Raw genomic sequence first — 12,641 nt, 5'->3', positions numbered from 1 at the left:
AGCGAGCTTTTTCCACTGATGGTCACCTTGCACAAGAGGAATCTCTCCTGCCCAGCAGTCACTGGTGGGGTTCCCTAAGGCCCAATATTGGGGCCAGTTGTATTTAATATTTCTGTTGATGATCTGGACAAGGGTTTGAGTGCACCCTCAGTAAATTCAAAGTTGGGCTGGAGAGTTGATCTGCTGGAGGGTAGGAAGGTTCTGCAGAGGGATCTAAACAGACTGGATCAGTGGGATGAGGCTCAATAAATACAGTGCTGGCTCCTGTGCTTGGTTCACAACAAAAACCCATGCAGCACTACAAACCTGGGAAGGAGCAGCTGGAAAGCTGCCCAGCAGAAAAGGAACAGGGGGTGCTGGTCAACAGCCAGCAAAGTGCCCAGTTTGTATATCCTGGCTTGTATAAAAAATGGTGTGACCATCAGGACCAGAGAAGTGATTTTCCCTCTGTACTCACCACTGGTGAGGCCACAACTTGAGTATTGTGTCCAGTTCTGGGGGCTTCACTAGTACAAGGAAAACGTTGGAATGCTGGAGCATATCCAGAGAAGGGCAGCAAAGCTGGTGCAGATTCTACAGAGAGTAAATCACATGAGACAAGTGGAGGCTCAGGGGTGACTTTACCACTCTCTCCAACTGCCTGACAGGAGGTTGTAGCAAGGTCCCTCTTCCCCAGGCAGCCGGTGACAGGACAAGAGGACATAGCATCAAGATGCACCAGAAGTTTAGTTTGGGCATTGGGAGGAATTTTTTTCATGGAAGAGGTTGTCAAGCATTGGAATGCACTGCAAGGTAGTGGAGTCACCATTCCTGAAAGTGTTTAAGAAATGACTGGAAATGGGACATAGTGCTGTGGTTTAGGTGACAAGGTGGTGATCAGTCAAAGGCTGGACTTGATGATTTTGGAGGTCTTTTCCAACCTAAATGATTGTTTGTTTTGTTTTTTTTTTTTTTTTTTTTGTGAAGCTTCCCATTTATGTCCCTAATGCTGGGACAAAAGAGGACTGAAATGCAAATGTAGTTCAGTCCTGATCTAACCAAAGACCACCTAACTAAAAGCCCAGGAAACCTGATTTTTCTGCTACAGAAAAAAAGAAGATGCATGATGGATAATAAATGTTGTCTCATTTTTGTTGGAAAGGAGCTGTTCTCACACTTTTAAAATTCCCCTTGTTTTTATCCCTGAGATATCCAATGTACATGACTTATACCCATTTATGAACTATATCTGTGATTGTATTTCTTCAGCACAAGCAGCAAAGTATTATCTCATTAGTTAAGTTTCATTTGTGTTTCATAGTAACAGCAGAAACAATTCTGTCAAACTTTGTTAACTTTTCCCATATCTTGAAAAACCCAGTCCAACCTGGTAGCCTACAAGAATGCTTGAGGTTAACACATGACTTACTCTTGTCTAGCTATATTTTACACTGCCAGATTTGAGCACTACAAGACCATAAAGATTCTTCATTAGCAAAAACTACACACTCACTTATATTTAATATAAGCTGTTATAATCTCATGGCTATCATAAAGCAATATTAATTTCTATGTCCCCCAGAAACCTAATTGATTTGTATTTTCATTATTGCGCTTATTATTGGTGAAGGTATTAAGATCAACCATGAATACTGTACTATGGTCAACAATAAGTTAAGCTCTAAAACCAGCCAAAAATTCCTGCTAAGGCTGAGCTGAAGTATTGGTTCAAGCTCTTCTCTGATCCTCTGATCCATGCTAAATGAACTGTTAACTTTAAAGAGGCCATAATTTCACCTCTGATCACCTGAAAGCTGATGGCAACCTACTTGGCCTGTAGCCACTTTTCATGGTGCAAATTCCAGGTTGATTGGTTTCCTCACTTTGATATGACTAATGGAAGCAAGCTGGCTTCTCCTGCAAACCCGTGCAGGCAGGCCAGGAAGTGCTTACCTCGTAGGGTTGTCTTCATGCTGCTGAAATGAAAACCCCCTCGGTGTCAGCCTTCCAGCAAAGTGTGTGCTGGGAGTTACACAAACTTGTGAACTGTTTTCCCCCAGTGTTATTTACGACCACATTATTTCAAATAAGCTTAGTTTTGCTCTGTGAGCTTAGCTGTTGCCAGATAAATCAGTGGTATGTTATGGGTACTGAAATATGTTATTCAAGACCTAATCCCGAATGCTTTCGAAACTGCAAGCTTTAAAAAAAAAAAATCCTTTTTATGCCAGAACACCCCCAGTTCTGTTCCCCATACTGTTAAAATAAGCAAAAGCAATGCCTTTCACCATGCCACAGTGTGGGAATGCTTCTCCCTCCATCCTTACCATGTGGACATAAGCCAGAAATATCTGCTGTTTGTGGTGCCTGGTGGGTCCAGCAGCAGGATCCTCTCTTCACCCGCTGGGTTTCTGTGATCATGGCTGTGGGACTTCAGGGAGCAGAAGGCTGCTGCAGCAGCCCTTCAGTGACAGCAGTGCTGCTCGCAGACCATATCACACGCTCTGTTACAAGCTCTGCATGAGCTGGGAGAGTTGTAAACCACAGCGCTTCTTCTCACTTTGCAAGCTCACCAGGCCAGAAATGAAACCTCCTTTTTCTATGTTCACCTTACTTCTCCTTGTTTTCCATCTCTTCTTTTTCTTTTTCTTTTCCTTTATTCTTTTATAACTACCTTTTTTTCTTTACACCTACCAGGAGAGGTGGACAAAAATTACAGATACATCACTGAGCAAAAATGGAAAAAGCACCACTACTGAGTTTTTGGGAAGTGGCTGATAGCCTTCTTTTAATGCTTTCTACCTCTGGCCTTCAAAGCAAAACCCGTTTTCTTTACTCGTTGTCTTAGGGCGTATTCTACTGCTCTATGTTCACAGAGGGAAAATATGCAGAGATCAGCAGTTTCAAAGGCAGTCTCTAATTTTAGGTCCTTAGCTTTGGATATTTTGGGACAGAACTTTGGACACAACAAAAAAATTGCAAGGAACTATAAATCTAGATGAAGTAAGTAACACTCAAGATATCTCAAACTGAGGACCCCAAACCAGACTCTTCTATTAAAAAAGAAAAAAAAAAAAAAAAGAAAAAAAAAAGGAAAAAGTTTTAACATTTACCAGAAAGTTTTTTTCTTAGTTGTTGAGGTTTCTATGCTTCCCAGCACTTCCCACTATTCCTATTTTCATATTGCCATTACAGGCAACTCTGAAACTCTCCTACCAATCCAAGGGCTGCAAAAGTCAAGAGAAAAATTTGCCCTTTCTCATACATGTGAACATGATCATTTTTAGGGCTGTGTAAAGTCTGATGATTTTTTTAACCAAAAAATGCTCCTTGAGACTTTTTTTACTTAGCTGAAATTGTTCTAAATACTTCTAAATTGCCAATTTATTGTTTATTAGTATTCCTTAAACAGGCAATTTTCAGCATACAGCAAATAAATATTTAAATCTCTCTTGCTTAATAAAGCTCCAAAGTTCTGATCCATTACTTTTTAATAAAAATTAAATATGAAATGAGAAAAAAGACAAAAAAGCCTGAAAGAAAATGAAAGGAAAAAAAGAGAGGTTCACTTAAAATATCTTTCACAGATACAAGAAAAGGAGAAGAACTAAATATTGTTTTAGGAGCTTGAGGAACATTTTCCAAGCTGTTCAACTGCACAATCAGGTCACACACTGGCCAGAGATTTACTTTAACCAACAAACAATGTGAGTGACAGCTTTCCTGAAGACTGCAAGCCCAAAATTTTGGGTGGATCACTGTACCTGATCAAAGGAGAGTGAGCCATCACATCCTTGCAGCCTGCCAGGAACTGCATCTTGACTTCCACCATCAAGGTGAAAGTCAAGAAGAAGCTCCATCCTGTCTCAAGGACAGACAAATAGACAGCCATACATATGCCTGCCAGGATATCTCAAGTCCAGTGAGACTTCAGAAGTCAGGAACTAGAAAAGATTTTTCCAATGCTCCAGCAAACTGCTTCCATATCACTGGCATGAATTTTTTGTCTTTAAAATGAGCACTGAAATAAAGAAGTCTTCTTTTCCGCTAAAGTTTTAGTCCAAAGCAGTGGTTTCAGCTTACAGTAAATCTTGTGCTGTGGCAGACCATGGGTTTCTTGTATTGTTTCATGGAAGGCAACTAAGAAAAGCACCACTAGGCAAGTTTAAGTACATACTGCAGATGTATGTATGTGTATAGAAAAGTGTACACACAAGCACATTTTGTTCATCTTGAATAACATTCCCATCTGCTAAGTAAACAACTCACATTTTATGATTTATAAAATTTTGAAGCGTTCTGAAATGCTTTATGAGTAAAGAAATTAATAATAGTTTTTGTGTAAAGAAACCAGACAAACACATTCTGTTCCAAGCCATTGAAATGTAGTTCTCTCCAATGAAAAAGTTGGACAGACAATTCTGTGTTCTCTGTTGTCTTTTTTAAGACCTGTGAAGGAGCTTTTCTAAACTTATCTTTCCTCTCTAACATGCCAGCCTTTCTGCTTAATTCTGCCAGTTCATTAATATTTCCTCTAACTCTGCAAAACAGGTGGATGGGCTCCTAAGGGCTTTGATCTGAAATTGAGCATAAAATGGTTGTATAAAAATAGAGCACTAAAGATGTGGCTTTTCATCACACTTCTGACTGGATTTAAGCCCCAAAATCCAAAGCTGGTGCTTGGTCCCTTCAAGCCCGGTGTGCATTGCACAGGTCCTGGCAATTCTGGCTGTCTGGGGGGATGACTCATTTTGCTTTAGTTTTCTATTAAGTGATGTTGGGAAAGACGAGCAAGACAAACTTGTGTGTTAATTATTTATATGTGTACGCCTTTAAAAAACCACAGAGGCTCATGATTTTTGGTAGGTGTGACATGAAAGGAGGGAGAGGTTGATGAATGGATGAATAGAGTCGGGAAGGCCCTGCTGCCTCTGCTTAGCCCATCCCGCCGTGGAGAGCTCAGCCTTGCTCTCCACCGTCCTCTGGTCCAGGACAGCCTCTTTTGGGGCAGGATGTGCTGCTGGCCGGCCGCCGTGGAGCATCGCCTTCCCGGGGCTGCAAGAGCCTGTCCCCGCCGTGGGGAGGGAGGCTCACAGTCCCCACGCCCCCGGGACAGGCACGGCACCGGCGGCTGCGAGCCCACTCACCCCATGACAAAGATTTTGCAATACTGGAATTAAATTATCGCATAGGAAGTCGTGTATTGCTTGGTGGTTCTTCAAATTATAGCTGCAGAGTTCAAGCCCTTAGTGAAAATTTCGTCAGCTTTCAGTGACAGTTTTAAACCGAAAAAGATAATCTCTTGAGTACCCAAACTCGGATTTTTTTTTTTTTTTTAGTAAAAATGTCATCGCTGTCATTAAATATAAACTTTAGGTTTATACGGAAAATAGTCTATTTTCTGCACGTGAAGGGACATTAAAATCTTAATGTGTCCAGCTGATGCGGCGATATGTAAGAACTAGACGATCTTCCAAGCTACGCTTTACACACACAGCATGGCACATTGGAATAGGTGCCTCTGGATGCGCTTATCCTGGCGCCTCTGCCGCGGCTGTGCGTGCGCTCGTCAGCTTGTACCACACACAGATTTGCCACTCGGCTCCGGGTCGGAAAGGATGTGTTTAATGATCCTCCCGGCTGCGAGACCTCCTGCGTGTGCATCTGTCCGTGCGTCCGTGTGTCTGCGTTGAGTTGCGCCCGGCTGTTCGCGCTCTCCGCGGACAAAGACGTCTCCCGTTCAGGAGCGCGGCAGCTCGCAAAGTGTGAATAATTTTCAGCGAGGAGTTACACTAAATGGGAAAGCTTTTAGCACATTATCCGCTGGCAATTGGACTATAATCTAATTGTCAGCCCTCGGGTCTTAATAGAGCCTTTCTCTTTCCACCGTCCGATTTGCATCTGGGAGATCCCTAATAGGTTTAAAATGCCTCGCATTTTGCTCCAATAAGCCACCTTCTCGCTGTAGGTGACATTGAGACGTTTTTGTTGTGAAATTGGATCTCAGGTACCCGGGCTTCTGCCTTGCTGGCGCGGCTCTTTCCGCGGAGGGGAGAGCATGGAGCGGCGGCAGGGGAGCGATGTCCCCGCCGCGCCGGGAGCGGGGGCTGCTCCGAAATCGGGGAGCGCAAAGAGAGGGGGAATCCGGCGGACACAGCAGTAGAATTACGTGCAGCGGAGGACAAAAAGTCTCTTGAAAGCAGGCTGATAATCTCGTGAGGTTGCAGGGGAGCAGAGCCAGAGCCGCGTAGCGCTGTAGCCATGGTTTTGTAAAGTAGCGGTGCTCTCGCAAGGCACGAACGGGCGAGCCGGAGACCTTGCCCGAGCGAATAAACACCTTTCTTTATACTGGAGAAACTGTTTTTATCTACAGGGGTGAAAAATAAGAAAGAGCCAAAGATTTTAACTCTTCCCTCCCGAGGCAGGAGTAAACTCAAAGCCAAAGCAGCGCTGTAGGTTACCTTGGAGAGGGGCTGCGGGCTGCAGGGTCAGACCCACGCCCGGGCAGCAGCGGGCCAGCAGCGCTCGGGGTGGGACGGCGGCACGGAGGGTCTCGGCAGCGGCACCCCGCACCCGTAGGCTCCCACTTAAAGGGAATCGCGGTCCTTGCCCTCCGCACAGGCTGCGGATCCGGAGGGGAGACGGGGAACTAACGGAGGAGGAGGGATGGAGGCAAATGCCAGGTTATCCCAAGGGACAGCCGTGAGAAGAGCGGGTGTCAGCTGGGCTCGGTGCCGGGCCCGTTTTCGGGGCGCAGCCCCGCACAGGTTTGTCTCTGCCGCGTGAAGTGTGCGGCGTGGGCGCTTTTGCGGGAACAAGAAAAGAGTAAAAGGGCAGCGGCCCCTCATCACTACGCGAAAGAGTTGCTTTAATCCTGAGCGCGGTTCCCTGCCCGGTGCGCCCCTCTCCGCACACCCCGCCCGCCCGCGGGCCTGCGCGGCCGCGCAGCGCCGGAGCTCTTGTCGCACAGGGGAAGGCGCACCTGAAAGCATCCCTCTGGACCTAGGCTGCTCGGCGGGTTTCTGCGGGTTTTCTGTCCCTCGTGTGTCGTTCCCGTCGTGATTTGTGTAGGTGAGGAAAGGGCCGGGAAGAAGCGGCGCTCATGGTTTTCACGGGATCGAGCTTTCTCCCTGGTTTGTCAGGGATCAGAGAGGGGTTTTGGAAGCGGGTTGCAAGCTCGCTGTTTGAAACCTGATGGCGAAACTGAGACCTAATCCTGATTAAAGCTGGGAACCGAACGAGCGAGATGAGGCGTGCAGCGATTACCGCACTCTGCTTCTTGCTGGTGCACAAGAGAGTAAGGAGCTTTTTGAGCAAAGTAAAATGGGGGGGAAAAAAAGTATTTTGAAAGAATTATGAAGCCTAATGAATGTCTCTGCCACAGCAGGCTGACACCAGCGACAAACACATGGATTTGCTAGATTAAAAACAAATCTGCAGTGTATATTGCATGTCCTTCATATACGGGTAAACAATAACGAAGGATTTAATTGAAACGGGTTCAAGCGAGGCAACCGCCCTGCTGGGGAGCAGCAGCGTTGGTAACTGCTCTCGGGAGGGGTCGGTGCAGCGGTGACAGCCGCTCTGTGCCTGGGCGCGGCGGGGACTGGCAGCTCCGGTTCGCATCCCCTGGGAAGAGCGCGCGGACGTTTCTAAACACATCCACTTGGTTGGGAAAGCAGAGAGGCATCAAGAGCTTTGGGGTGGTAGTGTATTCCCCTGCCACCCCTTGGTCTCTGGAAGCCGGCCCGTCGCCCGAGAGGGCCGGGGCAGGGACGGCAAAGCAGCCCGGGGAAGCCGCGCTCGGGCTGCCTGATCCCTGTGTCTCCCCAGTTCGGCCCCGGCGGGGGAGGGAGCCGTAGCGAGGATTAGACGGCCGGAGTTGAGACCCATTCCCTGCCCACGGGGAAGGAGGGGGTCCTCTGGGCGTCTAGACAAGGCTCATTTCCTTATCGGAGGCGGAGCGAGGGGAAAAAAAACTAAAAAAAATACAGATTCTCGTCGGATAGAGCGAAAAATTGCATGGCATAACCAAGTAAAAGAAAAGCCATCCCATGTGGACGGGACCCTTTTAAAATAAAATAAAACGAAGCTCCTGGTTTCTTTCCACCCCGTTTTTTTTACCTCCAAGGTACAAGCAGAGATCTGCAAGTCCCCAAAGCCCGTTCCTTTCCCCGGGGGAACCCTCCTGCCCGGAGGTGACCGGCAGCCCCGTCCCAGCTCCACGGCCGCGCCCCGGCCTCGGTTGCCCCTCGCCCTCGGCGCCCGGGCGCGCCGTGCCCCGCTCACCGCGCAGCGCTGCCCCCGCCGCGGCCGCGTCCTCCTCCCCCGGGACTGGGAATCCCGCGGCCAGGGAGAGCAGAAATCGGTCCGAGCTGCCTCAGCTGCCGAGGCGGTGTTTCTCAGACGGATGCACAGAAATATCCACAAGCACCCACCGCCCCTCTCCTCTCAGCCCCGATGCACCGGGGGCAGCCCCTGCTAGGGACAGGTATGTTACGACCTCACTGCTGAGGGACGGAAATAAGCAAAGGAAAAAGAAAGGTTGTTTTGGAGGTTTTGGTTGTTTGGGGTTTTTTCAGGTTTGGTTTGTTGGGGTTTTTTTGATTTTTGAGGGTTTGTTTTATTTTTTTTTTTTAATAGGATCTGCCATTACTTTGATAGGTTTTATTATCCTTACTTGCGCGGCGCGCACAGTAGGTAGGAAACCAAAGGAGACTTTAGCATCCCTGTTACCAGCAGAGGAAAGGCGAAGAGGATAACTTCCCCGGCTGTTTGTACCCTCCTTTGCCTGTCTTTTCAGGCAGGCCGGACCCTGATTTTCAGGCAGGGCCAAGGGAGCGCAGGGCCGAGAGCTCGGCACCCCCGTCCCGCCGCCCCTCGCACGCCGGAGGGGTCCCAGGAGCGCGCAGGGAAACGCAGGGAAACCGGACCCGTATTTGGCGGGATGTCCCTCGGGATACAGCGGTAAAGTGTTGATGGGACTTTTTGTTTGTTCTTGGTTTTTTGGGGTATTTTTTTTAAGATTGGTGTCGGCAGAACCTCTCGTCTCTGCTTCCCTGTGTCAAGCAAGAGGCGATGCTTGGTGAGCTGACCCTCCCGGCTCGCCGGCCGCGGGGCTGGCTGGGCTCTCCCCTTTCGCCCTTCTCCTCTCGCTGATGCCTAAGGCGAGACCCCAGACCGCTGTGGGCCACGCCGAAATCCTCTGCCAGACGCTTTAGGCTCTTCTAAATAGGCACGTCCCATTTGCGATAGATATTCTATCTATTAGCAAATCCAGGTAACAAAAGGGCAAACTGCAGATGGCTCTCGCTGATCTCAAAGCGATAAAGCACTGTTTCGTCCTCCCCACTCCACTGGCCGGGCAGGGTGACCCAAATAATTCTTTCTCCATAACAATTAATTAAGTGTAGTAGGAATGGGATCGACACCGGGTATGTATGGCTCTTGGCACGAGTCTGCATAATAAGAGTGTTTGGATTCTGTTCTAGATTTAGAAGGTGGAACTTCATTGATAAAGTTACACGTCCTCTTGTGAGTCGTTCTAGAAAGTAAATATCTTCAGTGATATTTTTATTTAAAGGAATTTTATTTAAACGCACCGCTTTTCTTTATTTCATTTATTCATGAGAGTATGTTTACATGGTATGTGTGAAGGAGCACTGGTGAGAAACTTACTTAAATCACTGCCTTGGAATAAGCTATCGTTGGTACCATCAGCCCGTCCCGACTTTCTCTGTCTTATGTGCCTGATCAATACCATCTATTTCGGCGCAGCCGATGAAAAGGATTTGAAGAAAACTGTGCGATCAGCGGCCCACGCACTGGGTGGGCTGGGAGGGGAGTGCTGCAAGGGTCTCACCTGGACTCGGTGGGGGGAGGACATCTCACCGGGATGACAATATTTGGGATCCGGTGCAGCAAAACCAAGGGTACGATCAGCCTTAAGGGACATTCTGTCCCAACAGAAAGCACACAACGACGAAAACGGCTGCTTTCAAAGCTGCGGTCTTTTAATATTTGAATGCAAAAGAGAAAACTGACACTCACACACACGCACCAGAAAAATCCCCAATTACATTTCATCCTTTCAAGCGCCTCTCCGCCGTGTCTTGCCTCGGCAAAGCGAATCGCCTAGGGACCTTCTCGGGAGCATCCCTGGCCGCGCGGCCTGCCCCTCCTTCCCGCCCCCGGGGCTCGGAGCAGCGGATGGCGCTGCCCGGAGCGCAGCCGGGGCCCGGCGGGGAGCGGCGCTGGGGTGCCCCAAAGGGGAGCGGCTGCGGGGAGCTGTCCCGAGGGCCGGCCGCCCCCTCCCCACCCTGCGGGCGGGCAGAGCCCTCCCCTCCCTCCGTCCGTGCCTCCTCCTCCTCCTGCTGCTGCTCCTGCTGCCCGCCTCCGCCCCCTCCCCCGCGGCCGGGCCGGGCCGGGCCGGGGCCCTTGACGTGTCCCGGCGCCGATTGGCCGCCGGCCGATAGGATCTCCGCGGGCCCGCGTTAAGGCGGGGGAGCGCTCGGCGCCGGGAGCAGAGCGCTCCCGGTATCCCGGCTCCGCCGTCCCGGCCGTCCCTGCCCTGCCCCCCGCCCCGTCCGGGCAGCGCCGCACCGAGCCGCGTCCCCGCGCAGTGGCCATGGAGTACACGCCGCCCCCCAAGCCGCAGCTCTCCTCCCGGGCCAACGCCTTCTCCATCGCCGCGCTCATGTCGAGCGGCAGCTCCAAGGACAAGGAGTCCCCCGAGAGCACCATCAAGCCTCTGGGTGAGTGGGGAAGGGGTGTCCGTGGGGTCCTCCGTCCGTCTGTCCTGTCCGCTCTGCTTCACCCTTCTCAGCGCTCCGGCAGCCGGGCGCGTAACCCCCTGCGTGAAGGCTTCCCCTGCAGAGGGGAAAGCAGCACCACCTAAGCTTGAAGGTTGAGTGCCGTCATCACCCACGGTCGTTTTGAGGCTGTTTATGGCATGAAGAGTTTCCTAAATTCCTCTAGTTTCAGTTATGCCTTTTATTTATCCAGCCTCGCCATTTGCAGAATAATCCCACACCCTAAGGTAGTTAAATTTCCCTTCGCTGACATGAAATGAATTTCTTAAATGGATATTGCAAAACCACCCTGGTTGTGAAGTGAACTTAGAGACGCTCCGTTGTCGTGCCGAGGCTTACAAGGGGTAGTAAAACTTGTGCGTAGAACTGAAAATCCCTTCACTCCACAGCTCCTCGATCTAGGCTCATATAGGCTGTTTTGCCCTACATTAACCGGGAGGGGATTTTTGTAAGCATTTGTGATTTTCGGGTAAGCGATTTCGCTCCATTCGGTTGCCTCGATTCAGAATCCTGAATGCTTTTAAAAAACACGAACATCTTCTCCTCCTCCCCCCGCTCCAAGTTTCTGCGGTTTGTCATCCTTGCGTGTATCCAGGAGTTCGCAGAAAACTACAAAATATGTGTTAAGCTTTCAGGGCGCCAATGAACAGGATTACACTCAATCTTAAAAGAATTTAGAAAAGGCAGCCCCTCAGCGTCTGCTGCACCTAATCAATTGTCTCAAAAGATTTCACATAGCTTAGGGATTCATTGAGAACTTCAGTTTTAAGTCTGGGCGCTAATGTAGGCCGGGAACGTTGTAGCATTCCTGGTCGGCGAATTTACATGGTTTGTGTTAAACTTTGTGTTAGTGGGGCTGGTTTGGTTTTTTGGTTTTGTTTCGTATTTTTCCTGAAAATGCTTATTTAATTTAACTTTTCAAAAATGTTTAACCCCTTCCCTCATGTCGCTCAACTAAAAATCGAAGGGAAAGGACTGCCTGTGACTCGGTTTTTATTGACTGGAGCTTTAGGCAAAACCTTTCCCTGGAGGGACAGGGCGCGTTCGTGCTCCTCCCGTTCTCTGGCGCCGGGCGGCGGATCCGCTGCCGCATCCCGGTGCCGCACGGCGGGGCCGGGCAGAGCCCTCGCAGCCCTGCTCCCTCCCGGCCTCGCCTCCGGCGGAAACTCCCAAGGCAGCTGCTGAAGCGCCCGAAGCCTCCCGGGGCTTGCGGGGGCGGGCGGCGGAGCCAGGCGCGGCGGGCGGCCCGCGTCGGCAGCAGCTTCTGCACCCGCGTAGGTTGCGCGGCCGCACGCAGCTCCTCCGGGGCCTGCTTCTCCAAAGGAGCGGGCCCAGGGTCAGCTAACTGGCTGGGGTAAAGGCAGAGCCAGCTTTCCGGGAGGGTGACCCCGTGCCCGCTGTTTCATTAGTATTTGGGGCTCGCTTCCCCGCGAAGGAAGCGCGGAGCCTGCGCGGCCGCGTTCGGGCTCCTTCTGCTTTGCGCTCTCTGCCAGCGGCGCAATCCAGGAGCAGCGTCCCGTGCTCCCCCAGCGTGACCCTGGCCCTCGGCAGCCCCTCGGCGCCCAACGCTCCCGTTTTAATGAGAATTAGTGACCTTTCCGTGGAAGCCCTCGGCTGGCGGGGGGCAGCCCCGCGGAGCGGATCGCGGCCGGGCGGCGGCGGGGCCGGGGCCGCGCTGCTCCCGCCGCCCCCCGAGAGTCCCTCCCGGTGCGCCGCTGCGGGCTCTTCCCGGAGCTCATCTCCCAAAATCAACCCCGCCGCCCTCAAATGATGAGCGGACGTCTAAAGAATCGGCCGGGTGTGCGAGGGCAGTTAAACGATACATGCCTTTCATATATATATAATATATAT

The 12,641-nt window shown here is 50.5% G+C and overlaps 1 protein-coding gene across 1 annotated transcript in view; it reads left to right on the top strand.

Annotated features, from left to right (window-relative positions):
* Positions 1 to 10,606: 10,606 nt before the first annotated feature.
* TBX20 (T-box transcription factor 20) overlaps positions 10,607 to 12,641 on the top strand; it is a 34,151-nt gene continuing 32,116 nt past the window's right edge. The window contains exon 1 of the mRNA XM_058035942.1: positions 10,607 to 10,733. Within this exon, the coding sequence (XP_057891925.1) occupies positions 10,607 to 10,733 (127 nt within the window). The remainder of the gene's footprint in view (positions 10,734 to 12,641) is intronic.

Source organism: Melospiza georgiana, chromosome 1, assembly GCF_028018845.1.
Source record: "Melospiza georgiana isolate bMelGeo1 chromosome 1, bMelGeo1.pri, whole genome shotgun sequence".
In the NCBI taxonomy this organism is placed as follows: Eukaryota; Metazoa; Chordata; class Aves; order Passeriformes; family Passerellidae; genus Melospiza; species Melospiza georgiana.
The sequence above is the reverse complement of the archived record's forward strand: the minus strand, read 5'-3'. Positions and strand labels throughout refer to the sequence as shown.